Consider the following 26,487-nt stretch of genomic DNA (forward strand, 5'->3'; position numbering starts at 1 on the left):
TGTGTGGCTTTAGATAGTTCCCGACTCATGACGACCGTAAGGCGAACTATCCTGGGTTTTTCTTGGCAAGATTTGTTCAGAAGAAGTTTGCCATTGCCTTCCCCTGAGGCTGAGAGAGTGTGACTTGGCAAAGGTCGCCTAGTCAGCTTCCATGGATGAGCGGGGATTCAAACTCTGGTCTTCAGAGTCGTAATCCAATGCTCAGATCACTTCACTGCACTGATTCTCCCAGGTTTGTCATGAATACCATTTAAATAGGTTTCTTCTCACAATGCATACCTCTAGATCACAACCTACAAATTCAAGACAACACTCAGCATAGCCCAACATTGAGGTTTTATTTTAAAAGCTAGCCTTCTTCTCCATAATAAACCTTTGCCCAAGAAGGCCTACAATAAACCATGTAACTACAATAATATTAAAATAGTTTAAACCACAAACCAGGAAAAAAACATTTAAAAATTAAATTCTTGCAAACCATTGTTTGCAATAGTGGGATAGACTGGCAATGTCTGTTTTCTAAGGCTGATTTTGCCTTTGGATGAAGATTTAAAATGGGAGAACCAATTGCAATTCCACTTTTCTAACACGATACAACTCTTTTTTGATTGCTTCCGAAAAGCAGAGGACACCATAGCAAAGGCAAGGTTATCTGGCTGCTTCTGCACTGCCAAAATAATCTGGTTTGATACCACTTTAACTGTCATGGCTCCATGCTATTTAATTTTGGGAATTGTAATTGTAGTAAAAACAATGTTTTGGTGCCATGGCAGTTAAAGTGATATCAAACCGGCTTATTTTTGCAGTGCAGAGGCAGCCCTAGCCTAACACAGGATCTGCATCTTGGAACAAATGTGCAACTAGTAAAATAACAGCCGATAGCCTAGGCCTCATTCCCACTACCTTTTAAACCAGATTGCAAATTGGTTGAACTGGTTTAAATGATCATGATTCGCACTTGAACCAAATCGCTGAAGCTATTTGGAGAGGGGGGGAGACATACACTACTAGACCCATTTAACCCGTGACTTTTTGATGCTGATTTTTTTCTGCATCTTTTTGGATAAATTGATTCTGCGCAAGTGTGAACAAGATGCAGATAGAAATTAATTTAAATTTGCCCTTTGGCTGGCTGGAGCTGGTCCATTTTGAATCAATTCATTCATGAATGTGAACCACAAGTGGGTTATGTTACAGGGGGGAAATGCAATCGAGGCATACGTAGAGTGAACCACGCTCCGTTGTCAAATCGATCCATTGATTCGGATCGCAGACTTATTTATTCGTAAGTGGGAACGAGGCCCTAGACAATCTCTCTGGTAAAAAAGGCTGAAGAATAGGCACCTTTTATACTGAGGTGGGCAAGTGCAGTGGTTGGGAAATGGAATTCCAGTCTCGATGAATGGTTGCAAAAGCTGGACAGTAAGGACAGCAGATAGGAGGAGAATCAGCTCATTTGAAATGTGGTGTTCTTGTTGAATACAAAGATCAAGCTGAGTCTCTTATGTTCACTTGCAGAAAAAGACTGCTTATGCATAAGAAATTCTGCTAAGATATTGAAAAACATGGATGAGAGATCCCTGTGGAGTCCAAAGCTTTGTGTTGTTTTCTGTTGAAAATCTAGGCTCCCCTATACAGCAACATACAGATTCTGGACCTCATCTTCCACTTATCGTGGTTCCATCTCAGTTCCATCAGTTCCACACAAAAATACTTGGAGAAACTGCACTTCAGTTCTTCCGTTGGTGTCCTTTCAGGAACTGGGGCTCCGTCTTCCAGCGGTATCCTCAGCCCTGCTCTAACATTATGGCCCCAATGTCATTCGTATTTGGAGAGACCCAGCAGGCAGGCCCTATAAGCCCAGCAGCCCCAAGAACGTCCCGTGGGCACTGGCATCAAAAGTGGCATTGAATCGCGGGATGCGCAGGGTCAAGCGGTCTCCATGCTGCAAGTGGAAGATCCCTAGGAGGTAAGCCGAAAAGGGTCAGCAGAGAGAAAGGGACCGAGGAAACCTCTACAGCCTTTCACTCAAAAATCCCAGATTCTAATCGACTCACATGGTTTTCAAGTGTTTCTACAACAGAAGTCCTCTATGTTTTATCAGTAGAAGGTGCTTTCACACTTTATGCAGTCATTGCATCATAATACCACTTCAGCTGTAATGTCTGCATCTTGTTGTTTGGGGCAACACTAGAGCTCTCTGGATGACAGTTCTAAATACCCCTCACTAAACTGCAAATCCCAAGCAGTTGAAGTGGAACAATGGCACTATAATTGTGTGATGTGAAAGGGCCAATTAAAAATGTCTGATTTCAGCAGAGGTTGAGTTTCTCTTGCCTGAAATGCTTGGGACCAAACGTGTTTTGGATTTTAGGTTTTTATTTATTTGTTTGTGTGTTTGTTTTGGATTTTGGGATACCTGTATTTGCATATGCATACGTAATAAGGTATCTTGGAGATGGGACCCAAGTCTACAGACAAAATTCATTTATGTTTCATAAACATCTTATGCGTATAGCCTGAAGGTAAATTTATACGTCATGATTTTAATATTTTTTTACATGAAATAAAGTTTGTATATCTCTATCTATCTGTCTATCTAATCTATCTATCTCATTTGATTAATAATGAATAACTTAATTCTGGAATTCAAAGACAGCCTGTCTCTATCAGTATGAAAAGGAATTTTGTAGCACTGTTGAGAATAACTGAGAGAAAGGGGTTGGTAACGTAAGCTTTCGTAGACCAAGGGTGCACCTACACCATAGAAGTAAAGCAGTTTGACACCATTTTAAGTGCTGTGGTTCCATTCCTACAGAAACCTGGGATTTGCAGTTTTACAAGGTCTTTAGCCTTCTCTGCCAGATTGCTGGTGCCTCACCAAACTACAAATCCCATTATTCTATAGGATGAAGCCACAACAGTTAAAGTAGTGCCAAACTGCATTATTTCTACAGTGCAGATGCACCCCAAGTCTGTTTCATCAGATGAATGGAGTAAAGTGCTTAGAGACAGGTATTTATGTCCATGAATTAGCAGATGTGTGCGCGTGTGTGAGACAGAGTGTGTGTGAATGAATGCACTACACACTTCTTTCTCTCAATTAGTCCTAAAAGTGCTACAATATCCCTTTGTATACAGTATTAATTCAGGAATTAAAGGGATATTGTACAATTAATCAACTATGCTTCGGAAATTAATAAGTGTCCCCCTTTTTGTTAGAAAATCTCTAATTTAATTGACAGCTTGTTGCGTATCTTCAAGACCTTTCAGAAGAGGTCTCAGGTTCAGAGAGTAACTTGCCAAAGTCACCACAAGTTTTTCCATGGCTAAGCAAGGATTTGAACCCTGCACTCCTAGAGTCCTATTCCCAAAATTCAAGCCCCATCACCATGCTGGCTCTATTAGCTCACTGGATTCAAACCGGTCAGTTCTTCCAGGTGGCTGCATTCAATGGTTCCTCCTCTCACCTCCACTGTAGCAACTGTTGTACGCTTTTCCTGGGTGCGCAGGCATGCTTTGGACGCAGCGGAACAAGATTTGATCTGGCCGCCCCACGGCCAGCCTCCGCAACACCTGCCCCATTGTAAAAGCGGGGTCATGGAACAAGACCTAGGCAGGAGGAAAGAGAGAGCAGTAGTTGCTCCACAGCAGGGGTAGGCAACTTGCGGCCCGCAGGCCGGATGCAGCCCGTCAAGGCCTTGGGACCGGCCCCAGCCCGGTGCTGCTGCCGATTGCTGCCGGAGCCTTTGGCCTCTCGTGTGAGAGTGTGGGGCCTTTGGCCTATCAGGAGGAGGCGGGCAAGGGGGGCAATTGTCTATAGAAGCCTCCGAAACATGCATTTATATTAACATTTTTTAAAAAATCAACAAATTTTTTTGCGTGTCTTGCATTTTTTTTAAAAAAAAACACACTGTCTTCCATTTGAAAATTTTGTCCTACATTTGTCCTGGTTTATTTATTTATTTAAATTTTTTAAAAAATTATTTAATTATTTATTTTTTGGCTTCGGCCCCCCCAGTTGTCTGAGGGACAGCAACCCGGCCCCCGGCTCAAAAAGGTTGCCTACCCCTGCTCCACAGTATCATAGAATCATGGAGCTGGAGGAGATCCTAAAGGCAATCTAATCCAACCCTATACTGCCATGCAGGAATACACCACCAAAACACAAATGGCCATCCAGGCCTCATCCACACTGGGGAAATAAGCCGGTTTGACACAGCTTTAACTCTTCCTGGCTCCATGCTATGGAATTCTGGGAACTGGAGTTTGTTGTGGCCCCAGTCATTTATTACTCAGTCGAGTCCAAGTTGAGTCATTGACGTGACTTGACTCCAAATTGGCTCGAGTTGATGGAGATTATCACACGGGGATGAGATAAGGATAGGATCGCTCCCCGTCTTTATCCCGTCTTTGACTGCGATCCCACAAAAGGCTTTTCAGATAGCAGTGCTATAGTCCCATCATTGAAGCAGCACTCCATTAACACGAACTCCCATTAATGCAAAATGTCGAGCAATGCGCTTCAATGACGGGACAATGACAGGACCTGTGCGACGTCATTTGAAAGTCTTTCATGTGATCGTGGTTGATCGTGCTTTCTGGATGGGATAGTGTCCGGATATGCGTGATCTTGTGTGAAAAAGGATGTTTTGTCCCCCATCTGATAATCTTCTATATTACTGGTTAAGGGTGTTATACTCTGGTTCTAGTGCTGAATGTGCCAGACATCATTCAGTCTGTTTGCACCAGAATTGAGGTTTTGGCCATGCTCTCCTCAGAGAACACATGGGGAGGCACGATTTTGGCTCATGTGGACAAGGCCTCTGTGGCCTGGGATGCTCCCTTCTTTCAATGCCTCTCACCTGACTGTAAACAAAGTAAAGCCCCGTGTGCTTCACCACGACTTCCGTGCCGCTCAGTTCCAGGGACCGGCCTTGTTGGAGGAAGGGTTCCCACCAGATTTCTGTCTCGTTCTCCTCATCTGTGGGGTTGGCAAGAAGACAGTGGTTATATTTTAATCTGTATTTGAAACCTACCTGCAGATCACCCAAAGCCGATCAGCTATCTTATATATATATTTTTCTCTTCCATTTGTAAGCATGACCTCAGGAATGATGGATTTGTAGTTCACTGGGATACCAGATTGGTAAGGCAGAGACACAGACTAAAGGTGGAGATTGGCAGGCAGGTCTCTTCAAAGCGACTAAAACCTTTCTCTTCCAGCAGGCCTTCCCTGAGTGATAACCACCCAGAACCGATTCCATCTGTCCTTCCTATTATATCTCCTCGTCATTTGCAGATTGTAGAATAATCTTGTAGTGTTGTATTGTTGTATATTTTAATCATGTTTTATGTTAACTTTATAGTTTGGGAGGGAGGGCTGGGTCAGGGTTTTGTGGGTTTTATTGTTTTTATATTGTGTATCACAAACTCTGTTGTTACCCGCCTCGATCCCCAAACGGAAGAGGCAGGATATAAATATTTTATTATTTATTATTATTCAGATTTGGAGAGGTGCTGCCATGGAAGGAGATGTTTCTGACTTCTAAAAAGTGCGGGCTGAGCATGGCTGGGACCTGGGCTGGTGGCAATTAGGCAGCGATTTAGTATGCGATAACCCTCCATGCTGTGTCCTGGCTCCAGCCTGGGAGGCTTGAAACCCTTTTAACGTTTATGCAATAAGCTCCAAAGATAGAGGAACCCTCCCCAGTTTTCCGTCCGGCAACCCTATTTGCTGCATTGTTTTAACTGTCCTGTTTTTCAACTGCTTTCTAAGCCCTTCAGCCATGCTGGGTTGGAGATGATGGGCTTTGTAGTCCAACATAACTGGAATGGGCCCACTCCAAGGAGGAGTAACACTTTTGAGTACTTTTGAAGAAAAAGGAGGAGGAGGAGAGGAAGAGGAAGAGGAAGAAGACAGAGCAGGGCCAAAGGCTTACTCACAATTACTTGAAAGACGGGCAGGAGTCAAATGGAGGACAGACTGCTTTCCTGGAGGGAAGATAAGGAAGAAATGCACTCTGTAATATTTGGTCCAGCTGTTAATACCTTCTTCCCTCTCCAAATATCCTCCCTATTACCACCCAGTTCTCATCCTGGGATCCTTCTTTGGCATCATTGGCCTGCATCAGATTTTAACTGCCTACAGCTGGAGTTCTCTTAGGAAGACGCAGGACAAAATCAGGGGGAAATGTGCTGGGAATTAACAAGGGAAGAGGCAGAGGACAGGATCTTGTCCTTCAGACTCAGGCAAAAGCAAAGTGCTGCAGCTTCTCCTGGCTTGTCTGAGAATAATTTTTGGCATTCAGAGGCACACTCACTTATGTCCCAGTTTTCACCTGCGAAATGTTGGAGGGTATTTTATTTATTTATTTACTTACTTATTTATGGGATTTGTTTATATATATGTCCTGACTCCTGTTCCTCTTGCACAAGACTTACAGACAGTGACTGCATAATTAGTAAGAAAACCACAGGAGAAGGAAGGAACTGTCCTTCACATCTGGTAGACTTGCAAGAAGGCAAAAATAGCTTGGTCTGAGATGTATATTCAAATTTTTTAAAAGGTGGATATGTGCAATGTCACCAGAAATGTTTTTGTTGGGTGTTTTTGACAGCTGAAGCGGGATTCATCTGCTCCAGTTCTGCAGTGTGGCAATACTTACAAATACAGAAAGCACACAAATTTTCAAGACAGCACTCTCACCATGAGATTCCTCCCTCCGATTGTGAGCATCATTGAAAGTGGACCCAGCCTTGAAATCTGGGAATCTTAGATGGAACATATTCATGTTCCAAATTCTTCACCTGAATTCTTTTTTCGATGGATGCAGACAGACAGAGGTATAAAAGGGGAAAAGAGAGAGGGGCATAGCTGCTCAGTATTTATCCTAATTACAGTCTTGTAGAGCAGGCCAATCCTATAAGTCCTAGTGTAATAGTTAGGATCCAGACTGCTGCCTGTGTCTTCTACTGGAGTCTGAGAAGCAAGAATCCATGTACCTTATTTTCAACCATTAATTTCGCTACCATTATGTTCATCTGTATTTATGCTTAGTATGCAAAGGGATCTTGCAGCACCTTTGAGACTAACTGATGAAACAGAGAAGCTGGTAGGAAGAGCTTTTGTAGACTTGAGCCTACATGCATCTGAGGAAGTAGACTCAAGTCTAAAAATTCTCATGCTACCACCAACTTCTTTCTTTCAGTTATTTGTCTCAAAGGGACTACAAGAACCCTTTGCATACTGATTTTCCAGACCAACACAGCTATATGTCTTTATAGTTATACTTGGAAGCTGCCCTGAGAATGGGGACTCAGGGCATTTAACAAATTAAAATCAGCTAAAGATATGAAATGCAGTGGTTCCCAGACTTTGAGCCTCCAGATGTTTTGGACTCCAGCTCCCAGACTTCATGATTGTTGACCAAGCTGACTGGGCATTCTGGGAAGTGAAGTGCAAAACATCTGAAGGATGAAAGTTTGGAAACCACTGTATCAGAGTTACAATAAGTTGTCATAAGAAGAGGTTTGCTAGACCAGGCTGAAAAGCCACCTGGTTCCTTCAGTGGTCTGCCAGATGTTTATGGGAATCCTCCAAATCGGTGATTTCCAAACTCTGCTCCTCCAGATGTTTTGGACTTCGGCTCCCAGAATTTCTGACTGTTGGCCAAGCTGGCTAAGGCTTCTCTGAGTTGAAATCTAAAGTTCCTGGAGGACCAAAGTTTGGGAGTTTATCACATGAAGGAGATTGGGAATTTATCCTGTGAATATCCCGGGAAAATCACATAATTATGCGAAACGATTTCACACGACATTGCACAAAACCCACCATTAAACTGGTCACAAAGAAGCATTAACGCACATCTTTTTACTTTCGGGGTTTCAGCGGCAATGCATTTCCAATATCACTTTATTTGCACAATTGTGTGTGATAATAATTTGTGCAATTACTTGCCGTTTTCACTTGATTTGCAGGATGCTTTAAATGAGCTTTAATCTCTCTTTAATGCCGAAATTAGCCCCCGAGGGATAAACTCCTATGGATTTAAAAGGCTGGTTTTTCTTCCTTAGTAGCTGTTGCCCTATTCTGTTTGCCCAGGTCTTGGTTAGCTTGGGGCAAAGCTTGAGGGGAAAGTTACTTTGGGGGGCATGAGGATTCCCAGAATTGTCATCCCCACAAAAGTAACTTTTCCTTCAAGCTCTGCTTTGGGGTTTGGAGAAGGTGCCTCTTCCACAGCTGCCCACTCACTGCGTTGGCGTAGTTGTTCGTGCGACGTCCTTGTCACCTCCCTTTTCCTTCTTTCCAGGGGGGCAGGGGACTTAAATTTCAAAACAGGGGGCCCCAGAAAATCGCCAGGCCTCTGAAACCAAAAATTGGAAAAGAATGATAGGGCCTTTTCCACCCGGTTCCTGTCGGTCCCCCAAACCCAGACCTCTGAGCACATACAGTAATTCCTCTCATTGCTTCTTGCAAAGAACAGAACAGCTAGGCATTTTATCTGTTAATTTCACAATGAATTGTGTGCCACATGTTATTGGCAGATTGATAGCCCTTTAAAGCTGGTTGGATTCTAGTTCCCATCAGCCCCAGCCCAGCCAGGTGCCAAATGTTTGCAGATGATGGGAGTTGTAGTGACCCCCACGTATTCAAACCTGAGACTAAGGGATAGCTCTTGGTGATATATGGCTCTGTTGTTTATCTGTCATTGTTATTGTTCCCTGCCTCAATCCATGGGGAGAGGCGGGTAAGACATTATCATCATCATCATCATCATCATCATCATCATCATCATCATCACCACCACCAAGCATTATAGATTAAGTACCAAAGAAGACAGTTGCTCACTGCTTGTCAAACGCATACAGAGAAAGAGACAGATCAGATTTTCCTGTTTGGAAATTTAGGGAAACCCACTGGCTGACCTTAGGCAAGTCACACTCTCTCAGCTTCAGAGGAAGGCAAAGGCAAACCCTCTCTGAAGAAACTTGCCAAGAAAACCCCTTGATAGCTTTGCCTTAAGGTTTCCGTAAGTCGGATATAATGAGAAGGCACACAACAACAATGACTACACACTGAAGAAATAATGCAGTTGAACACTACTTTAACTACCACGGCTCCATCTTACAGAATCTTGGGATTTGCCATTTTGTACCAATTCATGAGTCCCGCTTTCCACGCCAAGCCAAATCTTTTAGAGATTAATTTGAGAGGAAAGGTTGCCAACTTTTAAAAACCCAACCACTCCTGTGCTTTTAACAGCATCCTGATGGAGAGGAAATATGTCCAATGCAACATTTCCCCCCCCCCCCTAGTTAAAGAGGATGTTGAATCGGCTTCAATCCTCCCCTTCAGGATGGTTTTGTAGACAAGCACAGCAGCAGGGCCAGGAGGGAGACGCTGGCAACCTTGCCCAGCTGTCGCTGCAGAAAGTAGCAGCTGCTTTCTGGCCTGTGAAAAGAGGAAATTTCTAATCTGTGTCTTGTGGCAGCGCTGCTTCCGTTTTACACATTAAATGATGTTTTGTGTGCGGTTATGTTTGCTTTTCTCATTTTTATTCTGCAGAGCAATAAATGAACAGGAAGTTCAAAAGGGAAGCTGATGAGAAAGTAAGGAGAAGCCATGGCTGGAATAAAAGCTGGCTTTGTCCTCCTTACAGGACTTAAAGGCAGGGCAAGGTGGGAGGAATGGGAAACCCTACAAGAAAGCCAGTGCCAAAGTCCAAAACTCAGTCCTGACATTTATAACATCAGTGTGCTTTTGAGCATGTGCAGAGTGCACATCCTTCTGCCACACACAAATTAAGGACATCAATCTGTTTTAACACTGTAATCATTTAATCCTATTTTAATGCCCACTTTTGTGTGTTTTTTTTCCAATTGTACTATTCTCTTCAATTGTAAGCCACTCTGAGTCCCAAAAATGAGGGAAAAGGTAGGCTATAAACAACAACAACAATAAATTCTTACACTTTGAGCATGTGCAGAGTGCACATCCCTCAGCCACATCTGAATTAAGGACATAAATCTGTTTTAATATTGTAATACACTCGTCCCTCCACTTTGATGGATTTGTTTCTTTGCTGATTTTGCAGATTTGATTATTCACAGATGTTATTAATATGTTCTGTCTAGGAATCACTAGGTCCTCCAGCGCAACTCTATGATTTAACCAAAAGTCGCACCGAAGGACCTACAGATTCCTAGAGAGGTGTTCCCTTCGATAAAAGCATAGTGTTTTTGTTATTTGTGGTTTTCCCACGTTCACCGGGGTCCTAAATGGGGAGGGAAGAGTGTCATTTAATTCTATTTTAATTCTTACTTCTGAATGTTCGACACTGCTTGAACTGCCATGGCTTAATGCTATGCAATCCTTTTTCTTACTGTAAGCAGGCGATCCTGTCAGAGAGGCAGGATAAAAATAAATTATTATTATTATTATTATTATTATTATTATTATTATTATCCCAAGATTTGTAGTTTTGTGAGACAGTTAGTCTTCTGTGCCAGAGAGTTCTGGTGCCACAACAAACTACAAATCCCAGGATTTCCATAGCATTGAGCCATGACCATTAAAGCAGTGTCAAATTGCATTATTTCTGCAGTGCAGCTAGACCTAAGGCTTGTCAGGAGGGGAGCAGGTGCCATCCACTCTGCCCATGCTCAGGGTCCTGCTTATTTTCCAGTTGCCTCAGCCTCACAGTTCATTTTCAGAGGGGTAGGATCCCTGAGAGGCATGCATGCATTGCTGTTGTTGTTCTTGTTGTGTGCCTTCAAATTGGTTCCAATTTATGGCAACCCCAAGGTTACCATGTTGTGCAGTTTTCTGGGCAAGATTTGCTCAGCAGGGTTTTCTCCATTGCCTTCCTCTGAGGCTGAGAGGGTGTGACTTGTCCAAGGGTTTCTATGGCCAAGTGGGGACTTGAACCCTGGTCTCCAGAGGCATAGTCCAACACTCAGACCACTCCACCACACTGGTTGTGTATTTGCACCCACAACACTCCCTCACAGGTGCTTTAACTCGGATTAACTTGTGGGGTTTCCTGATTCTTCCCTGTTTCCCCCGGCCTCTATAGACGGAGTGGTTCCTGGAAATGCTGCAATGTTTGGACCTGTTCCCAGGCAGGATCTGGAGCCGGCTGAAAGACAAGGGAGGCCAGATTCATACTGCAGCCAGAGTCGGGGAAAAGAAAGTTAAATCCGACATCTGGGAAACCACAAGGGAAAGGAATGTGGCCTGGGATGTTCTGCAAATTGGGGAGGCAGGAGGTGAAGAAAGATCCATGTTTCACAGGGAAGGGCAGTGAAGAGAAATCAGTTTAGTCCCCAGCATGATCTCCCCAAAACTCAGAAAGAAATTGTATGCATGCACACACAAGCACACATGGACTGCACCAATGTTATTATGCCTTCAAGTCATTTCCAACTTGTGGTGACACTAAAGCAACCCTGTCATGGGGTTTTCTTGACAAGATTTGTTCAGAGCGGGTTTGCCATTGCCTTCTTCTGAGGCTGAGAGAGTGTGACCTGCCAGAGGTCACCCAGTGGGTTTGATACCCAAGTGGAAACTCAAACCCTGGTCTCCAGAGTCATAATCAATGCTCAAACCACTATGCCATGCTGGCTCTTAGCTGCATTTTTAATCCAAGCTGCAGAATTAATCCAATGTGCTTTAACTCCCATGGCTGAGTGCTTGAAATCCTGGGATCTGTCATTTGTTGTGGCACCAGAGCTCTCTGGACCAGGAAGGTTACATATCCCATAGAACTACAAATCCCAGGTATACATAGCATTGAGCCGTGGCAGTTAAAGTGGTGCCAAACTGGATTATTTCTGCAGCGTAGATGCCTCCATGGACACACATTTTGTTTCTTACAGGGGCCAGAAATTAAGATGATAGCTTCGGCTCTTCCTCATCTCCATTTTTCCATGGAGGGGGGAGTTCTGGTTTGGATCTGGGTTTAGTCCTGGTTCTGGCTGGGATCTGGGTTTAGCTCTGGGCCTCACTAGGTGTTTGTTTTTGGATGGGGTGCTACCAAAAACTGATACATGTTACTGCTATAGCATGAGTTTTATTAGCTGTTAAAGATGCTGCAGATGGTATCCAGCAGAGAAGCATCCCAACCTCTTCACTAATAGGATCCAGCATCCTTTCACAATGGTAAAACTGGATCCCTGGCTGACAATCCAGTTTCCTGTGGCTGGCATAGGGCTGCTCCCCTGGGCAAGGCTGATGGAAGAGGGGCACCCAAGCGGTATATATTGCCCCTTGGGATCTTCTGGGGTTTGGTTCCAGGACCTCCGTGAATACCAAAATCCATGGATGCTCAAATCCCATTAAATGTGATGACATAGTAAGGCGGGGTTCCTCATATACAATAGCAAAATCAAGCTTTGTTTTTTGGAATTCATATATATTTTAAAATATTTTCAAACCATGGGTACTTGAATCTGTAAATATAAAAATCCGTGGATACAGAGGACTGACTGTATAGTGCAGAAGCAAAGAAAGAAGACCAAAGTGTGCAAGTATGACCCATTTCTCCCCACCCCAATAATCAGAACAGAATAAAGAGGTTAGTTACAGAGGAAAATGCACTCCAATTGTAAATAATGCAAATTAGGAGAACCAGTGTGGTGTTGTGGTTTGACCATTGTTGGACCATGAGTCTGGAGACCAGGATTCAAATTCCGCCTCAGCCATTCAGACCCACAGGGTGCCTTTGGGAAAGTCACACTCTCTCAGCCTCAGGGGAAGGCAATGGCAAACCACCTCTGAACATATCTTGCCCAGAAAACCCTGTGACAGGGTCGCCTTAGAGTTGCCATAAAAGGATTTGAAGGCACACAACAACACAAATACAATTATCTGATGATTTTATTATCTGTTCTGACTATTTTGTTTTATTCTGCATTATTTGTGCATGTGTGTACTTCCTTGTATTTCAGTATTGTATTTTAGTACTTTACATTTTTTGAATACAGTAGCTATAAATTTTCTATTCTGCAACTGTTTGTCAAGCGCCTTGTTCATGGGTGGCGCTATATAAATAAATGATAATAATAGTAATAATTAACTGCACCACTAAACATCTGTTAACATTTGGCTGTGATGCAAAGAAGGACTCCAAACCCAATCTGCTTTGTGGCAGAGGCCCAACTCACTACAGAGATGTTTGGTCACAGTGGAGTTTATCACACAAAGGAGATTGGGCATTTATCCTGTGAATATCCCAGAAAAAAATGTGTGATTATAAGAAACAATTTCACATGACGTCGCATTAAAGTGGTCACAAAGAAGCATTAACACACATCTTTTTACTTTCGGGATTTCAGTGATAATGCATTTCCGATATCACAATTACTTGCCATATTCGCTTTATTTGTGGGATGTTTTAAATGCACTTTAATCTCTAATGCCAAGTTTAGCCCCAGTGTGATAAACTTGAGTGCTTCCTGTTGCTTTGTGAGAGCTGGGTGCTGTGCTCTCCAACACTGGGAAAATGCACTCTGCACATTCTCAGGAATACTTTTGCTTGGCCTGTGAACAGGTTCCAAACCTAGAACTTTGAAATTAAACTTTTTATGATACTTACCTTAGTCTGTTTTAACATGAAACCAAGACATGGAAACACATTTTGTTTCTTACAGGGGCCAGAAATTAAGATGATAGCTCATTCTTCATCTCCATTTTTCCATGGCAGGGAGAGTTCTGGTTTGGATCTGGGTTTAGTTCTCCCACCCAGGTATCTCCCAGCCACCATCTACTACTAGGTTGTATTGTCTCCCATCCCACCCTTCTGGATTCTTCCCTCTTGCACTCTGTTTTTGCTCTTACCTGTTGTAGTAGCGAGTTCCTCTGTTCTCCCGTCTTGGCCACCAGCTCTCCTCGCAGCTGCGCCAGCTCTCCTCGCAACATGGCCAGCTGGCACTGGATGCTGACCAGTGTGAGCAGGCAGGCCATTCCCAGGGCTACTCCTACCACCCAAGTGGCATGCAAGAAAGAAGGTGCTTGAATGGAACGCTGCCTTGGCCAAAAATTAGCCATAAAACCTGGAGGAGAAGATGGTGGAGATGGAGGTGCAGGCGCAGCTGGACCTAACATGGTCTTGTAGGTGCCAAACGCTGCATTGGCAGGGATTTGGCTTAGATGACCTCTTGGCATCCCGTCCTCCCTTTCTATGATTCTTCTGGAAGATCCTCAGTTCTTGGTCTTTCAGTATCTCCAACTCCTGGACCGTTCTGACACCTCAAAGAGAGTTTCCTTTCCCCAAAGCTGGAGAAAGGGACCAAGCCAGTGTCCTGCCAACCCACCCACTTTTATTTTCCCCAGAAAGATCCTGGGACTTTTGGCTTTGCTAAACTAATCTCTTTCCGCCTTTTTTTCCTGGCTAGAATTTCCCAGGCCTGAAAGTTTCCACTGGTTCCTATGCCCCCCTAACATCGCTCATGAGTCATAGTGCCAGGCCCTTGGCACATCCAGCCCCATAACCTGGCTTTTACAAAGGCAAAGGAAACCTCACTCCATCTGGTTCCTTGACCCACTCCTGTGGTCCCGATCCTTCTCTTTTTCTTTGGCCTAAATGGATACAAGGAAATGCCCTTGTCCCACTGGAAAGGGCCACCTCATCTGGACATGGGGCTGGCTTTCTTGCTTGGCAGCAACTGAGGCAGTGCCAATGAAAGCTGGGGGCGGTTGTGCAAGAAATTGAGGAAGCTATTCACACACAGCCCATCGCAAGGGCCAGTTCTGCCCGCCCAGCATGGAGGGCAGCCAACTGCAGAGTGGTGTTCAGCTTCACAAATCTAGTGCCGAACAAAGTGTGTGTGTGTGTGTGTGTGTGTGTGTGTGTGTGCGCGCGCACAATTGCTTGCCAGATCCAAAGGGTAGCCTGGCAAGTCACCAGTCACTGGATGCTGCCTCTTTATAAATATTATTTTTTGAGCCTGACTTCCCTATACTCAAGCTTTGGAACGGATGAGTTGGAAGGGGAACTCCGAAGGCCATGCAATCCAACCGCAAAAGCATCCCGGACCCAGGAGTGTGGATATGCAGCCCTCTCTCCGGTTTGATGGCATTTTAAATTCCATGGCTGAATGCAATGGAATACTGGGATTTTTAGTTTAGTGGGGCACTAGAGCTCTCTGACAGTGAAAGCTAAATAACTCACAAAACCACAAATTCCACAATTCTGTAACACTGAGTCGTGGCATTTAAAGCGGTGTCAAACTATAGTGCTTTATTTCTGCAGCCTCAGTTTCAAAAAGTTGCTTTTGGGGATGACATCCCTCAGAATCCCCCGCCAACTTGCAAAAGTATCCTTAAGGGACTGTAACTTCCAAGATCTCTCTAGATTATAGATTGCTGTCTCCTGTCATATCAATATAAAACGATCTTTAAAACAGGAGATGTTTCTGCTCTATTTCATACTCTTGAGAGGCAGTGAAATGCAGTGATGGGAGTAAGGACAAGGATTCTGTGGCCATCCCAGTTGTGGTTGGACTTCGACTCCCATTTGCCCCAGCCAGTGCTGCCAAATCAAGTCCAAAATGTGGATGACTTGCCATTTCTGCACTCCTGAGCTTCATGTGAGAGATCCCAATTCAAAATCTTAATGATGTTGTCGTGCACCTTCAATACATTTCTGACTTTTGTCCAAGGTCACCCAGTGGGTTTTCATGGCCAAGCGAGGATTCGAACCCTGGTCTCCAGAGTCATTGTCCAATGCTCAAACCACTCCACCATACTGGCTCTAAAAATCTTAGCAACCTTGAGCCAATTTGTTCTGTTTTATTCTAATCTACCTCACAAGGTGGTTGCAAGGGATAAAATGTGCAATGCATGTGCATAAGACTTAGTTCTTTGGTGGAAGTGAAATGCAGAGAAGAAACAATGGTTAGGAAAAGGAATTTGGCAGAGATGGGGGGGAAATTGAAAGGGAGCCTGGATGTCTGGGTGGAGAAATAGTTTTCTGGAGAAGAGATAAGGAAAAAGGGGGTGGATAACACCTGATAGCAAGGTAGAGATAAGATTGATCTGTTTTCCTTAACCTGCTATCTTCCAGATGTTCTCAAGTCCCAGAAGATTAGGGGATTATGGGAGTCCAAAACATCTGGGGGCCCCACGGTTCTCCCATTCCTAAGCATGGAGGGTGGGGAAATTGAGGAAGAGTGACTTTGTTGGACTTCAACTCCCAGAATCCTCCTGCAAGTGTAACCACTAGAGCTGCATCCACATTGCAGAAATGATCCAGTTTCACACCCCTTTATCAGCCACGGCTCAATGCTATGGAATTCAAGGATTTGTAGACTGTTGTGTGGCACCAGAGCTCTCAGACAGAGAAGGCTAAATGTCTCATACAACTACAAGTCCCAGAATTCCATAGCATTGAGCCATGGCAGTTAAAGTGGCGACAAACCGGATTATTTCTGCAGTGCAGATGTGGCCTTATTCTGTCCTTCCATCTCAGTCTCGCCGATGCCCGGTTGGGAATTGGAAATGAAATGAATAGACATTCAAGTCACTTCTGTTATTAAAAATGTCTTTATTTAAAAAAAAAATCTGTATTAACAGCTAGAACAAAAAGCATCTCTATCTTCATCTGTCCCTTTTTGCAACAGCACCAGTCATGCCTCCTCTTCTCTGCCCCAAGCCTGTCAGGGAAAAATCTGGCTTCAAGGCACTGTCCCTTGGATATTAATTTTTAATATAAACTTCCATTGGAAGGTCCTTATTAATGGCAATTTCTGCTTAGATCGCATGGTTAAGAAGGACAAAAAGCTTGGCAGATGTGACATTGGCCAATGCCTCCCATATCCTCCTTCTCATGAACCATCGCTGCATCTACACTAGAAATAATGCGGTCTGACACCATTTTAACTGCCATGGCTCCTTCCTACAGAATCATGGGATCTGTAGTTTTGTGAGGCACCAGTCCTCTTTGGCAGAGAAAGCTAAAGACCTTGTAAAACTACAGATCCCAGGATTCCATAGGATGGAGCGACAACACTTAAAATGGCGTCAAACTGCATAATTTCTATGTTATAGTAGATGCATCCCTAGTCAACTGTCTCCATGAATGTGATGGCAAGCTACAAACTTTGGGGTGTAACAAAAAACTGATGGAAATATCCCAGAGTAGATCAGTGCCTCTTTTGGAAATTATACAGCAAGTTTTCAAAAGAAATACACTTTAAAAAACACACACATTTAAAGTTGGGGGAAAATACATTGATTTGTTACGGGAGAAGGAAACCAGTGTACAAACAGAGCACATTTTGTCGTTACCTAAACAAGAGGGCAAATATGGAATATGTGGAGGGAAATATATAATTAAACAGCATGCTATTTGTAATTAACTCATTTGCAAAATACAGTGCCACAGCCATCTGCAAAGGCACTTGTGTGCGGAACTAGACAACCACAAGTATCAACTGTCGAGTCGGAAAGGCTTTTGCAAGTATCCCCAGATTTACACTATCCAGAAATGCCCAATTTAGGTAGCTGTTAAATTTTGATCCAGCAGGTGAAATTCCCCAGGATACTGAAGAAATGTTGCTGCGTTAGCTTTCATTGCAAAAAAAGGAAACGGTGGCTGAAAAAAGACCCAGGAGCAGCCAAAAACCAAGAGGCCAAACCCAAGATATTCCTGTCAAAGCAGCAGGTCTTTATAACATTTTTGAAGCTAAATAAATGATGCTGTCTCACATTAAGTTGTTACTGATTCAACACCTGGACAAATTCCTCTTTGGGGACTGCAACTTCCCAAATCCTCCAGCCATAACTGGGCAAGTCGCATGCTCTCAGCCCAAGAAAATAACGCACGATAGTAAGGTCACTGTAAGTTGGAAATGGCTTGAAGGAACGCAGCAACAAAAGTGACAATAACAACAACAACAACACAAAAAGTGCTTACTGAAAGAAACACATTGCAAAACCTGCTGGCGCAGCCCACAGCATCAACAATATGGAAAAAACCCTTAGCAAAGAAGAAGGGAAGTGCAGAGTATCTCAGGCATGGCATAATACTGGGGAAGTTATGTGCTCCCTCGCTGAATGAGGACATTGGAAACTGCTAAATATTATTTCCCACAGATGTACTAAGTCTACTTATAAAGATGCAAGTCCCCAAATGAATTCTGGCCAACATTTCTTCTACAGAAAATGTTGTTTTATACACACACAAATGTGCAAGTTATGTACAGGATGCATCCTGACCTACAAGGATTTTAGTAAGGCCAGGATTCTCCCTTTCCCTGGCATTCAGGAAATGTGTTTTTGACCATTTCCCCAATTTTTCTACTTTCTTTTCATCTGTAGTGCAAGGATTTCTACAGGTTACACCGGTTTACATTTGGGGAACAAAGAGCAGCTATTCTTCTGGTATCAGTTTGGTGCCCGATGCTGTTTTGAGGAACATACAATTGTCACTTCATATAGTGTACCATCAAACTATCCACTGCTTGTGAAACTGCACAGAGAAACCAACTGGCAGAAAATAAAGCCATTTCACATTTATCTTGATAGCTTCCAAAGGTGCCCTGGTAAAGCTTTGAGGGAATTATCACTGGGTTTGTTCCATCACAAAACCTAGAATTTGGCAAACAGTTTTCAGATCTATGTGCTATGGTTCATAAGAGAGGTGCTGACGGTGGATGGGCGGAAGCCATTTTGGAAAATGGTTTCCACAGAGTTATGTTAAGCTCTCTCATTATGCCTACGCCATATTTTTTAAAAAATTAATACTTTTCTTAGGCTGCAGCTGCATGTCTCTTGACATTTCTCTTAGGCTGCAATCCACTTTGATGCTACTTTAACTGCCATGTATCAATGCTATAGAATTCCAAGGTCACCCAGAGATTTTTCTATCGCTGAGCTGGGATTCGAACCCTGTCCTAGTCTAAAGCTGAAGTCACAACCCCACGCTGGCTCTCTTTACAGTACTACAGTTCCCAGAATTTCATAACATTGAGCCATGGCAACTAAAGCGATGTCAGACTGGATTATTTCTGCAGTGTGGATGCATCCTTAGATGTCATCCACATGCAACTGGGCTACAGATGGCTAACAGAGATACAGGATCAACCCTCTTTGCTTTCTATAGCTTGTGAGAACTGGCCTCTTGACCCAATGGAGTGGACAGGATAAACCAAAGCAGAGTGCATCCTTCTCCTCTGTCTTTCGCCACCTTCTGCCGGCTGTTACCAAAACTGTCATCTCTATATACTTTGCACTGTGTACTGTCCCCAGCTGGAGGATGACAGTGGTGTGTTCGTGGCTTGCAGGGTCCTCAGCATCTTATTCCATAAAACACGAGGCTTCCAAAAGAGTTCAGCAGCACCCAGCAAATCCAATTTAAGAAAGCAGAACAAAGTTGTTCAGGATGGCATGGTGCCCGCCATGGGTAAAAAGCTTAGCAGCGTTGGCAAGAAAATACAATCCAGGAAGGAAACGTGGTATTTGTCTATTTGAACCAACAAGTCCAGGCACAAGTGACTCAGTTTGTCTTTTTGCAGCTGCTGTTTGGGTTCTTCAGTTCACAATATGATTCAAATGGTGTTGGAGGGCAGGTACATGGCTGCACTGGAGCAAGGATATGATGAGTTATGGCAACCGTTCCCTACCTCCCGCCTACTTGTTAAAAAGTGCACTTAGGAGCCATTAGGAGGATTTGAAGGTGAAAACAGCGATGAGAAACAAAGGAGGACATATTGAACGCTGACCTGATCCAGTGCAGTTTGAAACGGAGAAATCCACAAGGCTGCATCTGGGATTCCCAGCTCCCATCATCCCCTCTCTCCTTGTCCTCTCAATACCCCACCAATCCAGCTCCCCCAAAATGGGGGCACTCTGTTCCAACCTCAGTGAACTTGGAAAAGACCGAAGTAGGTGAGGTAGCGTTCGGCCTTCAGCCGGACCTTGGGGATTGTCCGGAGCCGGATGGACTCTCCGGGCGTGAGCAGGACCAGGCCGGACACTTGGCACACTTTCAGTTCAGGCTCCTGGGGTCCAGAGCTGGTCGGGGGGAACTGTTCCAAGCATCGCAAGGCTAGCTCCCCATCAAGCATCACATCCAGCTTCATATAGATGGTCTTCCCTTCGTTGAAATGTACCTGGAGGGGAACAAGAAAGCAGCAATGCAGAGAACAGAAGTACACAACTCAAGATGGGGATGCACAGATATGTGCATATCAGAACTTGGAAAGGTCCCTTTGGAGGAATAGCCAACTCCAGAATCCTCCCAGCATCCCTCGACAGCATGGCTACTGTGGAATTTTGGGAACTGGTCATCCAAAACAGTAACTTTTCTGCGCTCTATGTTCGGGCAAAGGTTGAACAAATTCAAGCTGCATCTGTCCTGCAGAATTAATGCAGTTTGACACTGCTTTAACTGCCATGGCTCCATGCTATGGAATTGTAATGCTTGTAGTTTGTTGTGGCACCAGAACTCTATGAGAGAGGAGGCTAAATATCTTACAAAACTACAAAACCCAGAATTCTGTGGCAGTTTAAGCAGTGTGAGACTGCATTGTTTCTGTAGTTGCAGATGCAGCCTTAGAGAGGAAATGAGGGAGGAAGAAAGAGTCATCAGTCTAGGTAACTGTCCCAACTGTTTGGGGATGATGGGAGAGGTAATTGCCCTTCTTTCATCTCTTTGACTATGGTGGAGGGAAGTGGCATCTAGGAGGTAGCACAGGGAGGGAAATGAGAAATCCAACTCTAAATTCAAGCTGTCCATCACAGGACTGAACAAAATCTGGCCAAGGGCTGCTGCACAAAGTCTTTGAGATCCCAAAGTGTGGACCTTGAAAACTCCTGAAGCCTTCCAAAGCCCACAGACCTCTACCAAATGGTTTTTAAAAAAAAAAAAAAAAATTATTACCATGTTCTGGGGGCTTTTGAAGCCCAAAACTAGCCAGGTGCACCAAACCCAGTTTTCCTCCCATTTCTATGTGGGAAGCAATTATTCAAATGTGCTAAGCCACTACCTTTTTACCTTTTGCTAAGCCATTAGGAGGAAAAGACTCTCTTCCTCTTAAAGCAAAGTAGGGAAATTGTGGCTGGCAAGTGGCCCCAAGGGCTGTTTTTGGGACCTATTGTTCTGTGCTTCCAAGTCATCTCTGACCTACAGTCACAGTAGGACTTGCCCAAGGTCAACCAGTGGCTTTTCATGGCAAAACAGGGATTTGAACCTTGGTCTCCAGAGGTCTAGTCCAGCACTCAAAACATGACACCATGCTGGCTCTTGAAACACTGTGCCCTCTCTGAGATTCAAGCTCAGGACCATCCGATTATGAGATTGGCACTGCCTTTTGCTCTAAGAAGGCACCAGTCCACAGGAACCAATTTTGGCACATCCCCTTCTCCCTGAACATTTTGAGGAAAAGCCTACAAGTGACTTCTGGGCCACTTTCTGTTGGAAGTCAAGGATTCTCCCGGCCTAAAATGGCCCAGAGAGGAGCAAACGATATTGAAATTGCCCCACACATCTCTTAGGAGGTGCTGGAGGATGGAAAAATATCATTTTTTTCATTAGGAGGTGGGGATGTGATTCCCTAACCCCTGACAGTTGTCCACCCCTCTCAAAACAGTCCAGAATCCTGGTTCCCAGGATCCTATGCTCTTTTTTACCCATAAGTCCCTACCCCCTGCCCAAACACCTCCAGCCCCATCCCAGTCTATGTTAGCCCCCTCACCTGACAATACAGGTAATAGAGCCCCCTCTTGACCACGGTGAACTCCCGTCGGTTCCGGTCATAACGCAGGGGGCTTGTCGTGTTGAGTTTGGCTTCTGCCCACCCATGGATGGTCCCATTTGCATCTGGAGAAATGGGTGGCAAGAATTGGAAAGTGAATGAGTGGCAAGAAGAAATTCCCCCTCTACCCACTGGACCCCTTTTCTCCTTTCTGGAAAGTCTGGCCATCACACAGAAGGAGCCCAAAGGCAGACGTTGCTGAGAAAACCTAGGCACAAGGTAGCCCAACACACTCTGCTTGGCTACCTTTTTAATGACAGTGGGCCTTTGCTATCCGCTAGGGTTTGGTTCCAGGACCCCACATAGGTAACAAAATCCGTGGACGCACATGTCCCATTAAATACAATGGCACAGGAAAATAGTGTCCTTTGAATAAAATGGAAAACCAAGGTTTGTTATAAGGAATGTATGTTTTCTTGGAATATTTTCAAGTCATGGATGCTTGACTCTGTGCATACAACACCCATGGATAAGGATTTTTGCACAGATTCTGCATCCACAGATTCAGCCATCTACGGCTTGAAACTATTAAAAAAAACTATTCCAAAAATTCCAAAAAGCAAACCTTGATTTTGCCATTTTACATTAGGGATGGCAATTTACTTGTTGTTGTTGTTGTTGTTGTTGTTGTTGTTGTTGTGTGCCTTCAAGTTGTTTCCAGTTTACGGCCACCCTAAGGGAATTCATGGAGTTTTCTTGGCAAGATTTGTTCAGAGGAGGTTTGCCATTGCAAGACAGCAAGTGTGGTGTAGTACTTTGAGCATTGGACCATGACTCTGGAATCCAGGGTTCAATTCCCAGCTCGGCCATGAAACCCACTGGGTGATCCTGGGCAAGTCACACACTCTCAGCCTCATAGGATGGCAATGATAGCCCCACTTTTAAGAAACTTGCCAAGAAAACCCCATGATAGGTTCACCTTAAGGTTGCCATAAGTCAAAAATGACTTGAAGGCACCACCACCACCACAAACATCCACCAATTTTGGTATTCGTGGGGGTCTTGGAACCAAATTCTGGTGGATACCAAGGACCCACTGTAATTGCTTTAATTCCTTTATGCTAAGTTTTTTCATTTATCCATCTGCTCCCATCCTCCCTCCCAAAATGTCCTGGTCCAAAAAAAGTTACCTGCCTGGATCCCAGCTCGTCCCTCTGTGTTTTGTACTGAAATAAAGAAACTGGGGTTAGGTTTTGTGAGCATACCACGAGTGCAGTCTTGGAGGGAGAGAGGGGAAGGAGTGCATGCTTGCGCCAGGGGGGAAGGGCTTGGAACCATTACTTTTAGGGACTACCACCCATTCCCCAAAGTTTCCCAGAGTGGGGTTGGAGATCATCCCCCGAGGTTTTCCAATCTGTGGGTCAACAGGCATGAATGGAGCTGGGGATGCAGATACATTTCCATGCTCTTCACCTTCGTAGTGCGCAGCAGAGACGGTGCTGGTTCGGCGAGGTCTGGAGCGCTTCCCTTTGCCAGCTGCTGGAAGGGAAGAAGAGACTGAATGGGTGAAGAGCCACACGATGCAAAGGGTTTGCAAAAGTGCCTTTGGAGAGTGTAACTTGCCCAAGACCACCTAGAAAATTTCCATAGCTGAGCAGAGATTCGAACCCAGTGTCTTAGTCCAGCACTCAACCCACTCCAGCATGCTGGCTCTCTAAGATTCAGCAAGGTTAAAACCAATGTAAGAGAAATATATTTATTAAATATGACCAACAAAATACATAATCAGAGCAAAAACCACCGCTGGTGGAAAATATTGTATATGGTTTCAGTGGCCAGAATATTACTGGCCCAGAATTGGAAATCAAAAAATGTTCCATCTATTGACAATCGCTTTCTGAAAATGTTAGACACAATAGAAATGGATACATTTTCTTGCTAACAAATGGTAAGTCATCCAAAGAAACAGAAAAAGAATGGAATACATTAACTGACTATTGCAAAAACAGTTCCTTGCTCCAAAATATGGCACCTGGGATTAGTTGGTGGTCTGCCATCCCAGCACTAACCAGGGCTGTCCCTGCTGAACGTCCCCAATCAGATGGGCTCTGGTCCCTTAGGTACAGAGTGTCCCAGTTTGAGGGATGGAGCCAAACTCACCCTGCCTTCGCTGCCGAAGCGCCCCCTGCTGGGCAAGATGGTGCAGGAACTTGCCTTGGCTGTTCCAGCCAGTAGAGAGCGCCACCTAGAGGGAGGAGGAGGGGGAGGAAACAGCCATTAATTATTTTAATTAGGAAACATTTTGACGGCTGTGGCGTTTTGCAAAACATTTAATGTTTTCACATTTTGACATGTCACTCAATTTGGTTTATACTCCACTTGCCATTACATGAGACCCCACCAATATCCATTTAAGCTTCACAAATGCCCTGTGAGGTAGGCTGGGTTGAGAGATATAGGCAGGCAGGCCTAAGATCTCCAGTGCAGTCAAATGGTTTGAGCATTGGACTATGACACTGGAGACCAGGGTTCAAATCCCTGCTCAGTCATGAAACCCCATTGGGTGACCTTGAGCAAGTCACACTCTCTCAGCCTCAGAGGATGGCAATGGCAACCCACCTCTGAAGAAACTTGCCAAGAAGACCCCATAGAGTTGCCATAAGTTGGAAATGACTTGCCATGGAACTGTGGGATTTGTAGTTTTGTGAGATATTTCGCCTTCTCTATCAGAGAACACCGGTGCCCACCAAACTACAAATCCCAGAATTCCATACCACTGAACCATGGCAGTTTAAGCGGTGTCAAACGAGATTATTTCTGCAGTGTGGGTGCAGCCTTCTCCCCCCAAAGCACCCCTTCTCGATCTGCCAGTTTCTCTTAGACTGTGATCTGTTCCTCCCTTTCTCCTCTGGAGGACCAAGAGGACAGATGGGAGGAAATAAAAAGAGAAATGGGGTGCCAAAGAAAGGCATGGTGGGGACAATAGTTCTGTCCATCTTTGCCTCCACATCACCCACCGCCAGAATGCGACGGCCAACATATGCCTGGCACAGAAATTGTCTAGCTTGGAAATGACGCCAGGGATTTATGGCCAGCAGCCATGCTGGCTGGTGGGGGGGATTCTGGGAGCTGCAGTCATAAACAATAAGGTCCCAAGTTCTGGAAGGGAAAAGATAATAACCAGATTCCCCATGCCTTTGTATGCGATCTGGCCAAGAGGGTTTACCGCAAGCCAAAGAGGTGACGTGTTCCAGAGACATACTCCCCTCGTCCCCAAACATACAAAGCATACATACGGACACACGTACGCATACACCCCTCACGTAGGTCAGCCGGATCAGAGCCCAAACTGTTGCCAAGAAGAAGATCCACATACCGGGCCCAGTTCCTCTGCTTCTTCCTCGGATAGCAGCTCCTGCGGACCAGCAGGAAAGAGGACAGATCAGGACCCTTTCCCCCCAAATCGTGCAAAACATCCTCCCCAGAAATCCTTCCCCATCCTTTTGAGAGAGGCTCCTGCGTTGGTGTGTAGACATGACAGGGCTTTCTCTGTAGCAGCACCCAAAAATGTGGAACTCCCTGCCACTGGACGCTGGGCTGGCGCCATTCTCTTCTGAGCACCAATGGCTTGCCAAGATGGTGCTCTTCCACATGGCTTCAGGTCCTTGAAATATCTCTGTCATTTAAAAATTATTATAATGAGTGTGTATATGTCTGTGCTTGTTTTATCTATGCATCTAATTTTAAAATTTCTGCATCATCTTGGGAGTCCTGGGTTGCATCTGCCCTGCATAGTTAATGCAGTCTGACACCAGTTTAACTGCCATGGCTCAGTGCTATGGAGTTCTGGGATTTGTAGTTTAGGGAGCGATTTAGCCTTCTCTATCCAAGAGCTCTGGTGCCATAGCAAACTATGAATAACAGGATTTTCCATCGAGCCATGGCAGTTAAAGCATGCCAAACTGCATTAATTCTGCATTGCCAATGCAGTCTGCATGGGCCGTGAAGTGATAGATAAATGCCTTGAGTAAATAATGAAAGAAATCTTTGCTCTGTGAAAAGGTTCAAACAAGGTGTGCCTCCTCTGCCACAAAAGCAGCTGGTGGATCTTAGAATCGAGTAAATCTTCCTGGAACAACAGCAGCAACAAAAAGCCACAGCGACCACGGATGTGGCAGCGGCTGACATTCGAAAGTTGCGATCAAGAGTTGGAAATCTTCTCGGGTGTGTTTTGAGAGGAAACTGAACCACATGTTTTTGCTTCTCTCCAAAGGAAGGCATGACATCTCTGAATATATTATATATATATTACATATATTATATATATTATAGTGGAATATATTACGTTTGCCCATTCAGGCTCATTCCAGACCTTGACGTTTCAGGGCCAAAACCTGAGAGCAAGGGACAATGGCCCCTGGGAATCATCATGCATTAAGCATCATGCATTAAGTACCAACCACAGTTGTTCACCCCTTCTCATTCCAATGTACATGTGCACACTGTATTGTCCTGTTTGGATATTACAGCAGAAATCTTAGTTAAGTGTTGAAATGAGGGGATTATTCCTTCTCGCTTGCTTGGGGAGACGGGATAAGGAACGTTTAATCAAGCCAGCTTGCTTTTTGCCAGAAAGTGGATGGAGAGCAGAGCAGAGGGTGAGCCCTGGTCCCACAACAACAAGAAAAGAAAGAAGTAGCTACCTGAACTGCAGAAATAATAATATGCAGTTTGACTCTGCTTTAACTACCAAGGCTCCATCCTATCAAATCCTGGGATTTGTAGTTT

The 26,487-nt window shown here is 44.4% G+C and overlaps 1 protein-coding gene across 1 annotated transcript; it reads right to left on the reverse strand.

Annotated features, from left to right (window-relative positions):
• Positions 1-329: 329 nt before the first annotated feature.
• Positions 330-25,352, reverse strand: TNFSF12 (TNF superfamily member 12). The gene is made up of 13 exons (XM_089479718.1): positions 25,008-25,352; positions 23,860-23,944; positions 23,173-23,238; positions 22,890-22,925; positions 21,700-21,824; positions 19,873-20,115; positions 14,526-14,581; positions 13,841-14,192; positions 8,255-8,366; positions 5,947-5,994; positions 4,866-4,984; positions 3,471-3,612; positions 330-1,962 (listed from the first exon to the last, which is right to left on the reverse strand). Exons 1-13 carry the CDS (start codon positions 25,350-25,352, stop codon positions 1,853-1,855), a joined length of 1,839 nt encoding a protein of 612 aa, XP_089335844.1. The 3' UTR covers positions 330-1,852.
• Positions 25,353-26,487: the final 1,135 nt, after the last annotated feature.

This window comes from Sceloporus occidentalis, unplaced genomic scaffold (assembly GCF_023333645.1).
Source record: "Sceloporus occidentalis isolate IW3139 unplaced genomic scaffold, rSceOcc1.0.p SCAF_14, whole genome shotgun sequence".
In the NCBI taxonomy this organism is placed as follows: domain Eukaryota; kingdom Metazoa; phylum Chordata; class Lepidosauria; order Squamata; family Phrynosomatidae; genus Sceloporus; species Sceloporus occidentalis.